Source organism: Myotis yumanensis, unplaced genomic scaffold (genome assembly GCF_028538775.1).
Source record: "Myotis yumanensis isolate MYYU_CA2020_CCGP unplaced genomic scaffold, mMyoYum1.0.hap1 SCAF_16, whole genome shotgun sequence".
Classification (NCBI taxonomy): domain Eukaryota; kingdom Metazoa; phylum Chordata; class Mammalia; order Chiroptera; family Vespertilionidae; genus Myotis; species Myotis yumanensis.
Window position 1 is genome coordinate 37362695 of NW_027223767.1, and position 18443 is coordinate 37381137.

The window sequence follows — 18443 nt, forward strand, 5'->3', positions numbered from 1 at the left end:
TCGATCCCCAGTAGAGGGCGTGCAGGAGGCAGCCAATCCAATCGGTGGTTCTCTGTCATCATTGGTGTTTCTATCTCTCTCTACCTCTCCTTTCCTCTCTGAAATCAATAAAAAATATATTTAAAAATAAATAAATATATCTGAGTGAGTGAGCGAGTGAATCCCTAGAATCATGTTCACAAAGGCACAGGGACGCACGTGGACACCCACGACGCTGCCCTGGATGGACGTTCTGACACACACACACACACACACACACACACACACACACACGAGCACCCGCTCACACCCCGCCTCGCACAGCCACACTACACACAACCACACGGACCTTCGCACTCCCGCACACCAGCACTTTCAGATTCACTCCCACCCTTTCGGATTCCAAGGCTCCTAATCACACTGGCAGGCTCCGGCACATCCCTGCTCCCCACCCTCTGGAGTGCCAGCCCCGGAGGGCAGCCCCTCCCAGCCACAGGGGGCAGAGCCCTGGTGGAAGCAGCTTGAAAGGGGTGGGGCTGGGCTGGGCCACCCTGGCACCTGGGAGTTCTCAGGAGACACTACAGCTACCTCCACGGCAGACTCACCTACGGGAGGAGTGAGGTCACCTTCGCCCCTTGACCCCACCTATCTGGGCTCGACTCAGACTGGCCTTCCCACCCTCATCATCAATAAAGGCCCAGGAAAGGGGTTTGGGGTGGGATATGGGGTTCTTCTGGGCACAGAGATGGGCGGGGCCCAGGCCCAGCCACCTGGCACATCTGGGGAGGAGGGGTGTGGAAGGTGAGAACTAGGTTCCCAGCCTCTGCTCCACCCCATAGTGAGAGAGAAGGCTCCTCCGCCACCCTACCCCTCAGAGGCCAGAAACGTGGGGAGTGGGCAGAACTGTCACCTGGCAGGCCCTGGCCCATGGTCCTTCCCAGAGACCACCCCCTGGGCCCCCACTTTCCTGTTGTGAAACCTGGAGGGGACACTGGTGAGTCACAGGGCTGGGTGATAGCCACCAGGCACAGCTCTCACCCCCACAGCCGGATCCTCTGCCCCCGAGAGCCAATGCAAGATGGGGCAAGGCGCCACTGCCACCACAGTCTCACACTGCAGACCGTGACCGCGCTCCTCTGGCCGCTGAGATGGGCCCAGCTCATGGAGAAGGGGCAGAGCGGGCAGGGCATGCGCACCCTGACTCCAAGGAGCCTGGGTCAATGCCTGAAAAGTGGAAACCAGAAGTAAATGTCCTTGGCCCCTTCCCCTCACTCACCACATATCCCCAGGGAAGCCATGCTGAACTAGGAAAATACTGGACAGCCCATCTTAGAAATCTGAAGCCATCTTCCCAGGACTTGGGGCGGGAACTGCGTCCTCGCGCCCCCTGGCGGTGGATTGCAATGACAGCAGCTGCTCTTCTCAGTCCACAGAGGCCAGACGGTGCCTCCTCCTCACCCACCTCCATCGCATTTACAGATGAGGGGAGACCAGATGAGGGGAGATGGGTGCAGAGGCCGGGAGAGAAGGACCTGCACCCTCACCACTCAGCCCTTGGGAGAATGGACCCCAGGTCTTGTAATTCTTTTTCGTGTTGCCCTAACTGGTTTGGCTCAGTGGATAGAGCATCAGCCTGTGGACTCAAGGGTCCCAGGTTCGATTCCGGTCAAGGGCATGTACCTTGGTTGCGGGCACATCCCCAGTAGGGAGTGTGCCGGAGGCAGCTGATCGATGTTTCTCTCTCATCGATGTTTCTAACTCTCTATCCCTCTTCTTTTCTCTCTGTAAAAAATCAATAAAATATGTTTAAAAAAAAAAAAAAGAATTCTTTTTCGTGTTGTTGTTAATCCTCACCCGAGGATATTTTTCCATTGATTTTTTCTGGGGGGGGGGGGACGGGGCATGGGGGGAGAGAAGGAGAGGGAAAGACAGAGAAAAACATCAATGTGAGAGAGACACATCGATTGGTTGCCTCCTGCACGAGCCCAACCAGGGCCTGGGCCAGGGAGGAGCCGGAGCCTGCAAGCAAGGTACCTGCCCCTGATCGGACTCGAACCCAGGACCCTTTGTTCAGCAGGTCGACGCTCTATCCACTGAGCCAAACCAGCTAGGGCCAGGCCTTGTAATTCATTCAAGAAACATTTATTGAGCACGTGGCCAGTGCCAGGCACCGCTGGACTCCTGGTCCAGTGCTCTCCGTGATGCCAGCCGCCCCTCTGCTGTCTCTGAAATTCAGGCTGAGGCCCCGACTAGGAGAAGCTGGCATCTCCTCCTCCAGGGGAGGAGCACAGGGAGGAGCAGCTGCAGCACCGCCATCCTGTGGTCGAGACCAGCGAGGAGGCAGGGGGCCCGGAGCAACGCTCTCGGGTGGGACAGGATGGGGCCTGGACAGCTATGTCCATTTTACATTTTTAATAAATAGTCTTGCTGCTGCCCAGGCTGCTGAGGGTGGTCCCACTGGGCCCAGGCTTCCCAAGTTCTTGTGAGGTGCCGGGGTGGCCCTCTTCTCATGCTAGCTCAGGCTCCGGCTCTGCAAAGAAAAGGAGAGAGCACTGGGGTGAGCCCCCGCCCCTCCCAACAGGTGTCTGGGTGCTATTCTATGGGGCGGTGGGGCAGGCAGGAGAGAGACTCCCCAGGAACAGGTCTCGGCTGACCCCTGATCCCAGGAAGGATACCACCCCCTACAGAGGTTGCCAACAGACAGGAAGCCCCCAGAGGAGGGGGTCCCAGCACCCAACACACATATTAGTCCCCCGCCCCCTCTGTAGTCCAGTGCCTGGATCCCTCTGTCCCCAACCTCCACCCCAGGCTGCATCCCCACCCCCCATCATGGCTCAAGTCACTGACCAGCCTCAGCCTCATCACCCTTGGCGTCCAGCTCCTGCCACCAGTCAGCATAGATGCCCTCCTCGTAGTCGCCCTCCCCCTCAAACTCCGCATCGGATGGGTGGTCCTCGGGCTCCAAGGGCGGTTCTGTCTCCTCCAGCTCCATCTAGAGAAGCCCCAGGGTCCAGGGTCAGGGGACAAACCAGATCACAGAAGGCACAAACCTGGACCAGTTCCAATCCTGGCCCAGGGGCCCTCCCGCCCCATCCCTGTCTCAAGATCTCACACAGGAGTGACATGAGGGTTTCTCCTACCGTCCTATCCCCAGCTGCCACCCACCTAAACCGGTGCATGGGGCTCCACCAGCAGAGATTCCGTGTTAGCAGGAGCTTCGCCCTCTCTGCAGCCACTTGTTAAGTATAAACACCCCGAGCGCACTGGTAGGCCATGAACACCGTCTGCTCATGCCATTCCAGCCAGGAACGCCTTTCCTCCCCTCTGCCTGCAGTGCCCTTGTTCATCCCCCCAACGCCAGGCATCAGCTCCAGATGCAGCCCTTGCGATGACCCTGGGTCCTCCGGTGCCCCCTGCTGACCGCTCCCGCAGGGAGAGGGGTGTTGTGCCTCCCCCTGTTGCTGGGGAAAGGGACTGTGCCTCTCATCAATGTAGCCCAGGCCCAGACCCGGTCTCTGGCCAACAGCACACAACACATAGCGGCAGTCAAAACGGCTGCCACCTGCTGAGCACTGACTACATGCATGCCAGCTCCGTACTCAGCGCTTTACACACTTGATCTCATTTCATTCTCACCACACGGGGTGAGGTGGGCATTATCCTTCCCACTCGATGGATGAAGAAATGAGAGTTTCAGGGTTCCCTAAGACTTGCCTGGAGAGGGCCCACTTGGGAAGTGGTGAACCAAGTCTGACCGGCGCCAACCTGGCTACTAAGAGTGTAGACCGGGCCCCCGTGTTCCAAGAGGGAGCACGGTGCTTGAACAAAGGAGGGAGTGGATAAAGAAGCCCCGAGCAGGGACACCTGAGTGCATTCACCCTCAAACCCTCATTCAGAATCAACGTAACATGCTGCGGTCCTTCCTTCCTGGTGTCCTGCATTCCTTCCTTCGTTCACTGGTTCATTCAAACTCAGTTTCTGGGCGCCAGCTCTGCTTTCCCCAGAGAGCAGAGTAACCTGGGGGAGCTGGGAGTAACCTGGTCCCCCGTCCTGGATCACAGCCCTCTAGGAGACTGGCTGAAGAGGGGGCTGGGGGTGAGATGGACCAGGACTGCAAATAAGTCCAGGTCCAGGGAAGCCAGGAGGGTCAGAGCCGGCATTGCAAGCCTGGAAGACAGAGCCAGGGCATGCCGCCTGGCTCCCTGGAGGAGGCGCCACCTGAGCTGGGCCCAGGAGAAGCACGACTGAGACATACAGAGAAGGGGGCAGGAGAACATGGAGTGGGGGGAGAAGGGCAGGTGTATTTAAGGGACAGGAGAATCCTGCTTCACAACAGCTGACCGCTGGGAGCGGGGGCTGAGCTTTGGCAAAGTGGCCAAGGGGTCTCCACCATCACCCAGCCCTGGGGGGCAGGGGGCCGCTTACCTCATCATCTGACTGCAGGTACATGTGCGAGAACTCCAGCAGCTCCCGCAGCTCCGCCGTCTGGTTGTGGTAGAGCATGGCCTCCTGGTGGGAGGGGAGGGAAGTGAGGTGAGCTGGACCCTGCTGCCAGATGAGGAGGAGCCAGAGTCCGAGGATTTGGGCCCCCTGACCCTTTTCCAGCTCAAGGAGCCTGGACAGGTGTCAGCTCACGTGCTGATCAAAAAAGTGCAGCTGCTTGGAGTGCTGGGTTAAGGGTTCTGAGGGTTCTGTGGGAGAGCGTGCCTCAACTGATTCGCAGTGTCTGCCACTGACAAGGAAATGGACACCAGCACCAGGTGCCCCATTTGTGCCAGGGTTGCCCCAGACTCCTAAGGAGTTGCTCAGTTGGTCCAGGTTGGGAGGTCCCTGGGGAAGAAGGCCAAAGGCCAGCAGTGAGGATGATGAGGATGGGGAAGGGAGCAGGCAGGAACCAACAGGTATTTTTATACCTCCCACCTCGCCGGCGGTGCTGGTAAGGGAGGTAGTCCCAGCCCCATTTTGCAGGTGAGGCAACAGATTGAGAAAGGGTGAGCGGTGTTCCCAGGACCACAAAGCCGACGGGGCTGAGTTTGAATCCAGGACTCCAACCACAACCCATATTTTTTCACTTTCCATCCTGCCTTCTGAGGAAGCCAGATTTTTTTTATCAAATCACATGGTCCCAAGAGTGCCTCGGAAGGCAATGCCCACCTCCCGGGGCTGGAAGTCCTCCTCCTCCAGGCCCCAGCGAGCCCGGTGGAAGCGGTAATACACCAGGTTCTGCTGCATGACACTGTCCTCAGGGTCGAAGAGCATGTAGCTGGCGGCGCTGCGGGCAGCCTGGCGTACGTCGTTCACTGCAGACAGAAGAGGGGTGAGGAGTAGCCCTGGCACTGCCCCGCCTTTAGGGATGACCCCACCTCACCCACCCACCTTTAGGGATGACCCCACCTCACCCACCCGCCTTTAGGGATGACCCCACCTCACCCACTCCTATCTCCCTATTCAGTCCAGCGCCTCTGCCTCCCCAGCTGTCTTCCAGAATACCTTTGGGCATCTCACCCCACCCAACGATAATGCAAGCTGAGATGTACTGGGCACTTGATGTGTGCCAGGCCCTCATTTAAGGCTCAACGTTATTGTCATTCCCATTTTACAGATAAGAAATTCAAGGCACAGAGAGGTCAAGTAAACTGATCAAGCTCACACAGCTGGAGAATGATGTCAGAGGGGAATTAGAGGCCAGTGGTGGCCCTCAACCTCTTAGCCAATTGGACCCATGAAGGGCCTCCTGGCTTCTGTGTATGTGTGTGTGTGTGTGTGTGTGTTTTAAATAGAGTTTTATTGATTTCAAAAAGGAAGGGAGAGCCCTAGCTATTTTGGCTCAGTGGATAGAGCACTGGCCTTCCTCTCTGTTCCCTGCCTCTCTGAAATCAATAAAAACATATTAGGGAGAGGCAGAGACAGATAGAAACATCAATGATGAGAGAGAACCATTGAATGGCTGCCTCCTGCAAGCCCCTTACTGGGGATTGAGCCGGCAACCTGGGCATGTGCCCCTGACCGGAATCAAACCTGGGACCCTTCCGTTCACAGGCCGAGGCTCTATCCACTGAGTCAAACCGGCTAGTGCTCTCCTGGCCCCTTGGTCCACAGCCCCTCCACTCCAACTCCAGCTTCTGTCTGAATCTTGGCATCCCTGCATTACAGGAACCCTAGAGATTGTCCATCGCAGCCCCCACTTGGGGCCAGGATCTCCCTCAAATGAGGAAAGCCTTAAGTCCTGGGGCTACTTCTTTTTTAAAAAGATTTAAAATTTATTTTATATTATTTTTAGCAACAGAGGAAGGAAGAGGGAGTGAGAGAGAGAAATATCTATGTGAGAGCAAAACATCCATCACACACCCCATACTGGGGATCAAGCCCGAAACCCGGGCATGTGCCCTGACCTGGAATTGAACCAGCAACCTTTTGGCACATGGGATGACGCCCAACCATCTGAGCCATGCTGGCCAGGGCTCTGGTGTTACTTTTTATTAGCTAAGTGACTAACGACCCCTTGCCCTCTATGTAAGCCTCAGTGTCCTCATCTGAAAAATGGGTCCAGCAATGTCATCTGCAGGGGGTCGGTGGGAGGATAAAGTGAGATAGACAGACGTGGCAGGGCTTTGTAAACTGTCAAGTGCGGTGCAGCTGTGGGCTAGCCAGTCCTTTACCCTGAGGCTGCTCTCTGTTCTCTTCCTCAAGCCTTTCACCTGCCCCACCCCACCCCCACCCCCATCGCCCTCCCAGTAGCCCAGGGGCCTGCATTCTGAGGAACAGCTCCCCGGACTCTGATGCTCCCAGTGCAGTGCTCTCCGTTCTCCCCTTACTCCCCCCCCCCCCCAAGCCCACAGGAGGCTCACACTTGTAGTAGGCAAACTGCAGGTAGTGATACATGGTGGCCACGAACTTCTCCACGAAGTAGCCACCCACGTTGGGGGTCAAGTTGGCCTCACAGTCCACCTTGCACTGCAGAGATTCTGCAAAAATATCTGGGTGGCGGGGTGGGCGGGGGGGAGCAGGGATGAGAAGCTAGGGGGTGATGGAGAGGACGCCCGCCCCAGCTCTGCCTGCAGAGCCTGTTGCAGCCACGTGAGAGGTGGCGGCTGGGATAAGCAATGCTGAGGCAGACGACTGTGGCCAGGGCGGACTTACCGCCCACCGCTTGGCTCTCTGGGAGAGTGGCAGGTGAGGTGTGGAAGCGGTCCTGAGGCCCCGATTGAAAAGCTCAGGACAGCCCTGAGGGACCCCTGCAGTTAGGGACTTTCTGGCCACAAACTGCTTTGGGGACATCCGTGGGGGGCTGTTTCCCATCTCGGCGGGACACCTTTGCACCTGCATTGACCTCTACATGGGAAGCCTGTGACCCCCATCCCAGACCCTCCTGGGATGTCACCGCCTCCACCGGCGCCCAGCACCTTGGGCGCTCCATTCTGCAGCCCTTCGGCACCCAGCGGCAGGGAATCCCTTACCCTGTCCGCCTCTCTCAGCTGGCTGCGCACTCCACACTCCCAGGGACAGGGTATAACACTGACCACCTCCCCAGCACGGGGGAGGGGCTCCATGAATGTGTTCAGGGGTCTGAGTTGTTCTGGGCCCAGTGGCGGCTGGGAAGGACGCCCACGGGTTTGGGAGGGGGTACCTGCTATGGCAGGGTAGAAGTCCTTGAAGTCCACCTGCTCGTGGGCGCCCTCGCAGCCAGCCAGACACCGCGCAAAGGTAGCCAGGTACTCGGCCAGGGCGCGCTCCATGTCCTCGGTGCTGCTGCGGAAGTCCCCGCTGTTGTAGAGCTTCACCGCCCGGAGGAACACGGCCTGGAGGGGAGCGAGGTGAGGGTCAGGGGGGCCCCCCACACACACTCCCCTCCTCCCCAAGTCCTATGGGGGGGTTGGGGAGGAGCTTCAGGGCCAGCCCTCCCCCTCCACCACCTCGTAGGGCTGCGCCTCCAAGTCGGTGAGGGGCTCCTCGGCCGCATCCAGCATCCCCCGGTAGTAGCTGAGATACTTGGAGGTCAGCTCGTGCTTGGGGTTCTTCTGGAGGAAGGTGTAGGCCGCCGCCAACGCCTTCTCCAGCCGGTTCGCCTGTGGGGTGGGGTCGGGGTGGGTCAGCAGGGCCCGAGCCCGCCGCCCTGAGCGCACGAGAGGCTTCGGGATCGATGTCAGCAACTGCTCCGCCGCAACCGACGGGAAACCCGACGCCGGCTGCCGGCGATGGGACCGATGGGGCCGAGCAGCGCCCGGGGGCGGGCGGGACGCGGGGGGCTGGGGGGCGGGGAGCCCACCTTGAACTGCGCGTAGTGCAGGTACTGGTAGGGCAGCCGGCTCTGGAAGTCGCGCAGCAGCTGGCGCGGCGGGTAGGGCACCTGGAAGGCGGGCAGCGTCCGCTTGCAGCGCCGCAGGCAGGCGGCGCGCTCCAGGACGTGGCCGAAGAGCCGCAGTTCGCGGGCCCACTCGTCGCCGGGACCCCCGGCGGGGCCGGGCGGGGGCCCGAGGGCCGCGGCGGCGGGCGGCGCGGGCCCGCTGCAGTCGGCGTGGCAGAAGGCCTCGCTGTCCCGCAGCAGCCGGTGCAGCCGCAGCGCCGCCTCCAGGTAGCGCGCGCTCTCGCGCCAGCCCTCGCCCTCGTACTGCTCCAGCGCGTGCCCGTAGGCGGCGGCCAGCGGCATCAGGTCCTCGGGCGGGAAGCCGCGGAAGCTGTACTTCTCGTACTGCGCCCCGGAGCGGCCCAGCAGCAGCCACAGCAGCGCCCAGGCCGCCCGCCCCATCCCCGCACCGCGCCGGCCGGCCCGCGGCTCTGAGAGCGGAGCTGGAGTCCCGGCCGGGCCCGCGGGCGGGCGGGCGGGGCAGGGGCCGGGCCGGCGCGCCCGCTGGGTCTTAGCGCCGGGCCCCGCGGCTGTCGGGAGGGTCATGGCCCAGGTCAGGTCCCCGGAGGGGCGAGGGCTGCGTCTCCCCTCTGTTCGGTGGGCGCAATGGTGTCCTGAGTCCCCTACGTAGCCCGGTCCCCTGTCCTCAGTAGCTTTCCCTCGACAGATGGGGGGACGCTTCCCTTAAGGATGGGGAGCCCAGAAAGCTCCCTCCACGCTGTCCCCCCACCTTAAGGTCGTGAAATGGAGGAAAGTGCCCCCTCCCTCTGTGCTGCCCAAGCCCCAGGACCTGGTTTTCCGTGCATCACGGCGCCCCTTTGGCACCCGCCGCACCCCCAGTCCTGAAGGGGTCGCTCCCAGGGCCCCCCCAGCCCGCAGCGGGCAGGCCACACCCGGCTTTGCCCTGCACACCCTCCACTCCACCGCCGCCGCTGGCCGGACCTCCGTCCACGCAGAACGCCCGGCAGCCCGGGTTGTGCAGAGCGAAGTAGCTCCTCGTCCTGGGACAGCAGGGATGGGGGAGCAGAGACACCCTCAGATGCTTTAGCCTCCCCAGCCTCCCGAAGAGGCTTCTGATTTGGGGGTGCCAGCGAAAGCAGCAAGGGATGCCTCGGTCCGGCTTTAGGACCCCGGAGGCTCCAGGGGGAAAGACAGTGAACTTTTTCTTTTTTGGGTTTGGAGTCAGCTCCCACTTCTCATCTTTCTGGAGCCTCCCTCCCGGCTGGGCCTCTCGGCCTCGGGCGGGGGGAGAGGGGGGCGCCTGGAGCTCTTTGTGGTGCATGCCCGGTCTCCCCCGCGCTCGGCCGGGCCCCCTCCTCCGATTCCACCCCGACCCCGCCCGCCAGCTCAGCCTCCCCAGCCCCCATTCCACGTGGACCCGCCAGGGCGGGGGTGGGGAGTGAAGACAGGAAGAGGGGGAGCCAACTCGGGAGCGGAGGTCGGTGGCGGCTCCTCTCTTGTTCGCCCTCACTGCCGGCCATGCCAGCTCCAGGCACCATGTTCCGTGGCGCGGGGCCCCGCAGCCCCACCCTCCTGCGACCCCCGCTGCTGCAGATGCTGCTGCTGCTGGTGCAGGCCGTGGGGAGGGGGCTGGGCCGCGCCAGCCCGGCCGGGGGGCCGCTGGAAGACGTGGTCATCGAGAGGTACCACATCCCCAGGGCCTGTCCCCGCGAAGTGCAGAGGGGGGATTTCGTGCGCTACCACTACAACGGCACTTTTGAGGATGGCAAGAAGTTTGACTCCAGGTAACGGGCTGGGTGGCCCCAGACTCACCACTCCTCCCCCCCAGCGGGGCCGGGCGCCCTGAGCTCCTGGGTTCCTTCCCTTGGTGCCCTTGTAAGCTGTGTCTGCCTTCTGGTACTCATTCCCTGTTCCCCGAACCCCAAACAGCGCCTTGGGTGGGGGTGGGGGTGGTCTCCCAGACACCCATCTCCCCAGGGATGTATCTTCTGCTCTCAATTTCAAACCTTTGCCTCTCCAAGGACCCCGATTGCGTTCACACAAGCTCCCCAAACTCCCCCTAAGTGCTTGATCACCAAGGTGAACTGCTCTATTCACCAGCCCTTTATTTAGGGACATGAGGAGGGGGCTGTTCTAGTCTGCAGTGTTGGGGGGAAGAGCATGGTCCCTGAGGGATGTGAGCAGCCTGGGACCCCCACATTCCCACCCATCCTGACTCCCTTCAGCGCTTCCATCTCCGGTTTCAGTGCCTTTGTGGTTAGAGAAGAGGGAGTAGAACTTTCTTTAGGAGGGGGTGGCTGTTAGCAGCCTGCATTATAATAAGATTGGGTGAATCTGGACGTGTAGGGACCACGTCCGTCCACGTGTCAGACCTGCTGTCCTGGCTCCTGGGAGGATTGTTATACCTCCCTCTCCAGGTCTACCTGCACCCCCACCTCCTCCATCTTAGTGCCACCAGGCCAGGGCTGCCGCCCATCTTGCCAGCCTTGGAGTTTGAGAGGCCGGCTTCTGCTCTGGCGAGGAGAGAGGCAGGCCTTTGGTCCGCTCTGTTTCCCGCCTCACCCAAGAATATTTTTCCCATTGATTTCTAGAGAGAATGGAAGGGAGGCGGAGGGACAGAGAGAGAGAAACATGACATGAGAGAGACACACCAATTGGTTGCCTCCCAACCAAGGTGGGGCCCCAACAGCCTGCAACCGAGGTGCATGCTCTTGAGCAGAATTGAACGCTCGGCCCCTGCCGATGCTCTATCCACTGAGCCAAACGGCTAGGGCGCTAATCCACTTCTGTCGGTGGGGGCAGGGCAGATGTCAGTGATACACACACAGCCCCCCACCACACCCCACGAAGTCACTTCTTCAACCTTTCCCCAAAACACACAACTCATCCCACGGGAAACCGGTGGCCATGGCTTTCGGGGCAGGCAGTATATTGGGTAAGAACACAAACCCCAGAGTCCAAGACCCTGGTTTCAAAGCCAGGCTGTGACCATGGACAAGAAATGGTGCCTCTTAAAGCTTTACGTTCTTTATCTGAAAAATAGAGATCACAAACGATCTGAAAAAACCGAGACCCTGCTTCCTGAGACTGATGATAGGACTCAAACAAGACGATGAATGAAAGTGGACTTGACACAGTGCCTGGGAGTCCGAGAGGGTCCAGTACTCATTAGCCTCGACTCTGGGGGGACCAGATGCCCTGACAGTGCTGAACTGGTGCTTGGGCCTCACAACAGCCTGAGTGGGAAGCAGGCCAGTCACAGAACCAGCTCAGTAGGCTAAGTGAGGGGTAGGCAGTAGCCGGGAGTACAGCCCCTGACCGCCAGGGGTGGAGTGGAAGGGTGTGGGGGGGCTTTGGGGGACGACTTCCCTGGTGAGGACTCTGGGAACCAGGCTGAGCCTGGAAAACTTTCACAACCCGTGGCCCCCTTCCGTCAATCTCCCAGCCGCCCTTAACTTCTGAAAACATAAAATGAAAAAACAGTAACTAAAATAAATAAAAGCCACGGCAGTTTGAGAGTAGGCTCTTTCAGAACTGAAAACCAACCCCTACCCCCCACCAGCTCTGCTTCCCCTTCCTTTCCTCCTTGGCGAGTCCCTGGTGCAGAGGCACAAACGGGGGTGGGGGGAGTGGCGTCGCACATACCCCATATTAGCCCTGACCTTGAGTGAGTGACTTAGCCTCAGAAGAAAAATGAAAACAATAACGCCTTCCTCCCGGGGAAAGAATTAAATAAGATCACGGCCAAGCATGTCACCAGCACATCCTAACTGCTCCATAAATGTTCCTCTTCTCTTCCCTGAAGTGCTGAGCACGCCTTTGCTGCCAGCAGAGAGCAGCAGATGGCTTGCACCCAACCCTCTCCCAGGAGTATAAGAGCCCCTAGGGCCGAAACCGGTTTGGCTCAGTGGATGGAGCCTCGGCCTGCAGACTCAAGGGTCCCAGGTTCGATTCCGGTCAGGGGCATGTACCTGGGTTGCCGGCACATCCCCAGTGGGAGATGTGCAGGAGGCAGTTGATTGATGTTTCTCTCTCATCGATGTTTCTAACTTTCTATCTCTCTCCCTTCCTCTCTGTAAAAATTCAATAAAATATATTAAAAAAAAAAAAAAAAAGAGCCCCTAGGCTCCGTGGGGACTTCCTTTTTGTAACTGCCCTGCCTCTTACACTGGGGGTCATGGCTGACCCCGGAGGGAGGTGAGGAGCATGTTGATCTACACACCTGTGTGTAGAGGGCGATTGTGCATGTGTGTGCGTGTGTGTATGCACCTAGGCAGGTATGTGACCGTGGGCAGAGGGAAGCATCTGGCTGCGTGCACCCTCACCTGTGCACACCTGAATCCACGGTATCCCCTCTGTCCCCCAGCTATGACCGCAGCACTTTGGTGGCCATCGTGGTGGGTGTGGGACGTCTCATCACCGGCATGGACCGAGGCCTCATGGGCATGTGCGTCAACGAGCGGAGACGCCTCATCGTGCCCCCCCACCTGGGCTATGGCAGCATCGGTGTGGGTGAGGAGGGCTGGGGCACAGGCGTGGGGATGAAGGAGGCCTGGAGGCAGAATCACGGGCCTCGGGGCCAAAACCTGAAGCTTAGAGAGGGAGAGGGAAAGGGCCCTGCCCTCGGACAGTATGAAGAGGGGCAGGTCTGGGACTAGAGTTTGTTTGCTGCCTCTGGGGTGGGAGGAAGGGCAGTAACGGCTGATAGGATCGGCTGGTAGGATTGTAGCTTGACTAGGAAGAAGGGAAACTAGAGGTGTGGAGGGAGGGGGCCAAGCAGGATGCTCAGACCTCCATTGCCACCCCCACCCTGGGCTGCACCAAACATGCGCTCCTGCTGCCTGCCCTCACAGCGGGGCTCATCCCCCCGGACGCCACCCTCTACTTCGATGTGGTCCTGCTGGATCTGTGGAACAAGGAAGACACCGTGCAGGTGAGCACCTTGCTGCGCCCGCCCCACTGCCCCCGCATGGTCCAGGACAGCGACTTTGTCCGCTACCACTACAACGGCACACTGCTGGACGGCACCGCCTTCGACAGCAGGTAAGGGCTGGCGGGGCCCCGGGTGCTGGGGACCATGGCTCCAGTGGGGGGAGTCCAGGGTCTATGTTCTCCCTCCTCCAGCGGCATCACCCCTACCTCATTCTCTGCAGCTACAGCAGGGGCGGCACTTACGACACCTACGTCGGCTCTGGCTGGCTGATCAAGGGCATGGACCAGGGGCTGCTGAGCATGTGTCCTGGAGAAAGAAGGAAGATCATCATCCCTCCGTTCCTGGCCTATGGCGAGAAGGGCTACGGTAAGGGCAGGCGAGGACTCGGGGATTCTCCGCCGGCGGCTGCCACATACAGTGGTTCAGGGTGTGTGCTGCACAAGGGCACCCAGCCAAGGAGGCGAGTGGGAATGAAATCAGGCCCTTGGTGATCATCTCGTTGAGAAGGGGAGCTGTATTCTGATTCACACAAAGGTCCTGTACCGGCTGGTGGGTGGCCCGGGGCCACACCCAGCTCCGGCCTCACAGGGGGAGCGGGAACAGGGCTGCTGAGGGCCAGGGAAGGGCCCCGGAGAGCAGGGGGAGCACCCTTTCGCAGGGTTCTCCCAGAGGCCTTCCTGGGTCAAGAAGGAGCCGGGCTTGCTCCCCACCTGTATGGTTGAAGCCTATCCCGTCCCCAGGGACTGTGATCCCCCCGCAGGCCTCCCTGGTCTTCCACGTCCTGCTTATCGACGTCCACAACCCGAAGGACACGGTCCAGCTGGAGACGCTGGAGCTCCCGCCGGGCTGTGTCCGGAGAGCCGCAGCCGGGGACTTCATGCGCTACCACTACAACGGCTCGCTGATGGATGGCACCCTCTTCGATTCCAGGTCAGGGGCGGGCGCGGCCTGAGGAGGGAGGGTGGGGCTGGGCCAGAGGCAAGAAGCCGGGGTCACCTCAGCAGCCCGGGGTGGCTCTGAGCTGTCAGCAAGGGCAGGGGCCCCTCTGACTCCCTTGCTGGCCTCCCCACCTTGTCCTGCAGCTACTCCCGCAACCACACGTACAACACCTACGTGGGGCAGGGCTACATCATCCCGGGGATGGACCAGGGCCTGCAGGGCGCCTGCATGGGCGAGCGCCGGAGGATCACCATCCCCCCCCACCTGGCCTACGGGGAGAACGGGACGGGTAGGCCTGCCTGTCGTAGCTCAGCTCCTCTCCGGAGCCCTCAGTGACCTTCCCCTGCTCTGCCCTCTCATCACAAAACCGGACACCCCCACGGTTCCCTCCACACGGACTCCATCCTTCCCTCCAGGGCAGTCCCCCCACTCCTCTTCCCTCCTGGGAACGTGCTCCTGAGTTTGGGGAGGGGGTGCTTGTGGAAAAACAGAGACAGCCTAGCCCTGGGAAGCAGAGACCTGGAGTTGAGACCCAGCTTTGCTGGAAGGCCAGCGTCCTCACCTGTAAGATGGGACTAATCCCCTTGATCAGCCAGGTGAGTCGCTCGGAGGTTGCGCGGTATAAAGGGCTTTCTAACCGGCAGGTCCCTCCCTCCCTGCCCCCTAGGAGACCTGACTATGTGGACAACACCCCATCCCCTTCTCGTGTGAAACCCCAGGGCAGTTTCACGGAGACCCTGGGGGGCCCCTCCTGGACGCCAAGCTGACCCGCGCCCCATTCTGGTCCCAGGAGACAAGATCCCTGGCTCAGCTGTGCTGATATTTGACGTTCACGTCATCGACTTCCATAACCCCGAGGACCCTGTGGAGATCCAGACCCTGTCCCGGCCCCCCGAGGCCTGCAACGAGACCAGCAAGTCCGGGGACTTCGTTCGCTACCACTACAACTGCTCTCTGCTGGACGGCACCAAGCTCTTCTCCTCGTGGGTCTGGGGCGGGGCCAGGGGCGGGCAGGTGGGTGGGCCCAGGTGAGGGGAGACCTCCAGATAGCACCCCCTTCTCTGTCAGTTCCAGTCTCTGGGGAGCTGAAGGGGCAGGAAGGGGAAGGGAGGGTGAAGCTAGCGGTAGGGGAGCTGAGCCCTCGAGGCCACATGGTAGGGGCCGTGGCAAGATGAGAAGGTGTACCATCCAAGCCTGGGGCCCTGCACGCAGCTGCGTGGGATGGGCACCCGTGAGGTGTGAGCTGTGGGACGAGGAAGGGCACTGACCTGAGAATCTGCTCCTCCCCAGGCATGACTACGGGGCCCCCCAGGAGGCAACTCTGGGGGCCAACAAGGTGATCGAAGGACTGGACACAGGCCTGCGGGGCATGTGTGTCGGGGAGAGGCGGCAGCTCGTGGTCCCCCCGCACCTGGCACACGGGGAGAGCGGAGGTGAGGGGCAGGTCCGGTCTGACCCACCCGTTTAACCCCTTTCCGCTGGTTCTGTGAACACCCCATGTCCCACTCTCCAACCTCCAAGAGGGGTCACAGGCCCGGAACACACGGGCAGGCTGCAAAGCCAGGCCCAGACCAGGCCTGACCGAGCTCCTTCCGTTCTCCCTCCGCCAGCCCGGGGGGTCCCTGGCAGTGCTGTGCTGCTGTTTGAGGTGGAGCTGATCTCCCGGGAGGAGGGGCTGCCCGAAGGCTACCTGTTTGTGTGGCACCAGGACCCTCCCACCAACCTGTTTGAAGACCTGGACCTCAACAAAGATGGCGAGGTCCCCCCAGAGGAGGTGGGTGAGGATGCAACCCTGACAGGACCCATCCCCACACTCGCACCTCGCATGGCGGCCTCTAGCAAGAACCGGGCACATGTCCACCCTCCCGTCTGGGCCCGAGCTGTAGGTCCCTTGTCCCTGCCCCAGCTCCTCTCCTCCGTCCTCACTGGCTGGCCCCCCAAGGCTGCTCAGGCACGAGGCTCATGCTCCCCCTCCCCGGCTCTCCTCTCCCCCAGTTCTCCACCTTCATCAAGGCTCAAGTCAGTGAGGGCAAAGGACGCCTCTTGCCAGGGCAGGACGCGGAGAAAACCATCGGGGACATGTTCCAGAACCAGGACCGCAACCAGGACGGCAAGATCACCAGCGACGAGCTCAAGCTGAAGACGGACGAGGACCAGGAGCGGGTTCACGAGGAGCTCTGAGCGCAGAGCCTGGGCCTGGGCCCCACGCCAGCGCCCACTTCTGGGGACAGTGGGCAGAGGGTTGACTTCCAGCAGTCACCCCCCCGCCCCCCCTGCTGGGAAGAGGTCTGAGCATCTCCAAAGTGGGCAGAGGAGACCGTCTGGTCTTCCCACCAGCCTGAGCGCAAAACCCACAGCACAGATCTCCTCTCGGTTTCTCTCCTCCAACCCCAGGCCAGTTCCTTGAGTTACAAAGCCAGTCTGGGGGCTGGTGGAGGCTGGGGCTGGATGGGGCCATTGCCGGCCCCGCACCCACACCTCCACGTCACCACGGAGCATGGCCGAGCGAATCATTCCTGTTTCCCCACACTCCGCTCTGTGCCTTTCCTCACCATCCCCAGGCCCGGCCCCTTCCTCGTCATGGCAGCTCCCCAGGGGCCTGGACCGGGGCCGGTAGAACCCCGTCTTCCTCCCACAGCCACAGCTGGCTCCAAAGGAAGGGGGGGCTCAGGAGAGCAGCCCTCCCACACCCAGGTCCCAGCACCTGCCCGCCCCCGCTGTTGCTGGGGTCCCCTCGGGGAGCTGCAGGTCAGGGCTGGGCTGTGTCACCTTTCATCCCTGAAGAAGGCTGAGGGGCTGAGGAGGACGTCGGGATGAAAGGGCGGGGTGAGGACACCTACTTAGATGGGTCTCAGAGCTACGGAGTGAAATAAATCCTTGGTTCGGAGCGGAGATGAATTTAGAAAGGCTCGTTGGGGACGGGTGAGGGGAGCGGCAGAGCGCTACACTCAGAGCTGAACTGGTGTCGGATCTTTCTCCTTTGTGACAAATAAAAGACCAAACCAGAGGCCTCAGGAAGTGGTCTTTCACTGGGGGAGGCTCTCAGACCCAAGGATGGAGGAGCAAGGGGAACAAAGCAGGCTGTCTCCACGCCTGTGAGCTCAAGGCTGTCCCTGGGTCTCGGTCTCCTCCCTCCAGAGCTGCCTGCCTCTCTGAGATCCAATCCTTTGGCCCTGCTCCTGGAAAGGGAGCCCCAGTCTGCCAGGGGGAGGGCAGGGAGGGGGTGACCACAGAGAGGGGCCTGCAGGGGAGGTGGGGACAGATGATCCCTGTCTCTGAACTGTCCCAAGTGAATGGAAAGACAAGGTCTCTGACCTCAAACACAACACACAAAGCTGAGAGATTAAATCGCATAGGCCGGATCCCGCCCTCACGTGGGTCATTTTCAAAACTGCTGTTCCCACCTCTCCCTGCTCCTGGCTGCAGGCCATTGCCACCTGCCCCATCCTCCCTCTTGTCACAGGAAAGTACCCGAGTTCAAATCGCCGGGGTTTGGGGGAGGAGTTGGTGTCAGCCACCAGCCAGGCCATCTGCCCTCACCTGCCCTGCAATGGAGCGGACCCAGAGCAAGACAGGACAGGGTCAGAGGGGGTGCTCGGGAGAGAAAATGATGGACTGGTCACTGAACTGCCCCACAAGCAGATTTCTGGCCCAGGATCCCAAGATGTGACCTCTCCCCACGGCCACTCCCTGTCCCAGAGCATCCTAGAGGCACCTCAGGGTCTGATCCTGACTACAGACTCAGCCTTAGACGAGAACCTCTCCTCCCCCAAACCTAACGGGGCCCATGTGTGGGCAGCAGGATGCAGACCCAGCTTTGGCCAGAAACACCCTACCCTCGCTCTAGCCCCTCACTACGGGGAATGGGCAAGTTACTGGCCCTTTCTTGGCCACCTAGACCTGCCGGGTCACTGTGAGCTTTAATGGCACACGCAAGAGGTACCACAGCAGGATTCCCCTTCAGATCGACAGGTAAACATGTTTCCAACAGCCAGGCACCCACGGGAAGGGCGAGGGACCGAATTTCTCCGAGGACAGGCTAAGAAAACACCAGGTAAGGCGGTGGGTCTACATTTTCTTCAAAAGGTACCCCGGAGAGAATTCAATTAGTTCCTTTTTAAAAAATATTTTTATTGATTTCAGAGAGGAAGGAAGAGGGAGAGATAGAAACATCGATGATGAGAGAGAATCTGACTGGCTGCCTCCTACATGGCCCCCCTACTGGGGATCGAGCCGCAAGCCAGGCCTGACCAGACTTGAACCATGACCTCCCGGTTCATAGGTTGA

At 60.5% G+C, this 18443-nt stretch overlaps 2 protein-coding genes across 2 annotated transcripts; one reads left to right on the top strand and one right to left on the bottom strand.

Moving 5' to 3' along the window:
* Nucleotides 1–2123: 2123 nt before the first annotated feature.
* Nucleotides 2124–8736, bottom strand: P3H4 (prolyl 3-hydroxylase family member 4 (inactive)). The gene is made up of 8 exons (XM_070393216.1): nt 8246–8736; nt 7893–8045; nt 7607–7778; nt 6828–6956; nt 5134–5279; nt 4405–4488; nt 2827–2971; nt 2124–2509 (listed from the first exon to the last, which is right to left on the bottom strand). The coding sequence occupies exons 1-8, from the start codon at nt 8723–8725 to the stop codon at nt 2487–2489; spliced, it is 1332 nt and encodes a 443-aa protein (XP_070249317.1). The 5' UTR covers nt 8726–8736; the 3' UTR covers nt 2124–2486.
* A 776-nt stretch (nt 8737–9512) lies between these two features.
* On the top strand, nt 9513–17163 carry FKBP10 (FKBP prolyl isomerase 10). The gene is made up of 10 exons (XM_070394199.1): nt 9513–10068; nt 12651–12796; nt 13138–13327; nt 13438–13583; nt 13958–14147; nt 14300–14445; nt 14947–15139; nt 15447–15589; nt 15767–15930; nt 16152–17163. Exons 1-10 carry the CDS (start codon nt 9803–9805, stop codon nt 16335–16337), a joined length of 1770 nt encoding a protein of 589 aa, XP_070250300.1. The 5' UTR covers nt 9513–9802; the 3' UTR covers nt 16338–17163.
* Nucleotides 17164–18443: the final 1280 nt, after the last annotated feature.

Excerpts from the sequence above, each read along its gene's own strand:
- P3H4 (XM_070393216.1), bottom strand. The coding sequence starts at position 8,725 with ATGGGGCGGGCGGCCTGGGCGCTGCTGTGGCTGCTGCTGGGCCGCTCC. Across the intron at positions 7,779-7,892 it reads TGGAGGCGCAGCCCTACGAG|GCCGTGTTCCTCCGGGCGGT; the intron begins GTGGTGGAGGGG and ends GCTCCCCTCCAG. Across the intron at positions 4,489-5,133 it reads AGGACTTCCAGCCCCGGGAG|GAGGCCATGCTCTACCACAA; the intron begins GTGGGCATTGCC and ends CCCTCCCACCAG.
- FKBP10 (XM_070394199.1), top strand. The coding sequence starts at position 9,803 with ATGCCAGCTCCAGGCACCATGTTCCGTGGCGCGGGGCCCCGCAGCCCC. Across the intron at positions 10,069-12,650 it reads GGCAAGAAGTTTGACTCCAG|CTATGACCGCAGCACTTTGG; the intron begins GTAACGGGCTGG and ends TCTGTCCCCCAG. Across the intron at positions 13,328-13,437 it reads GGCACCGCCTTCGACAGCAG|CTACAGCAGGGGCGGCACTT; the intron begins GTAAGGGCTGGC and ends CATTCTCTGCAG.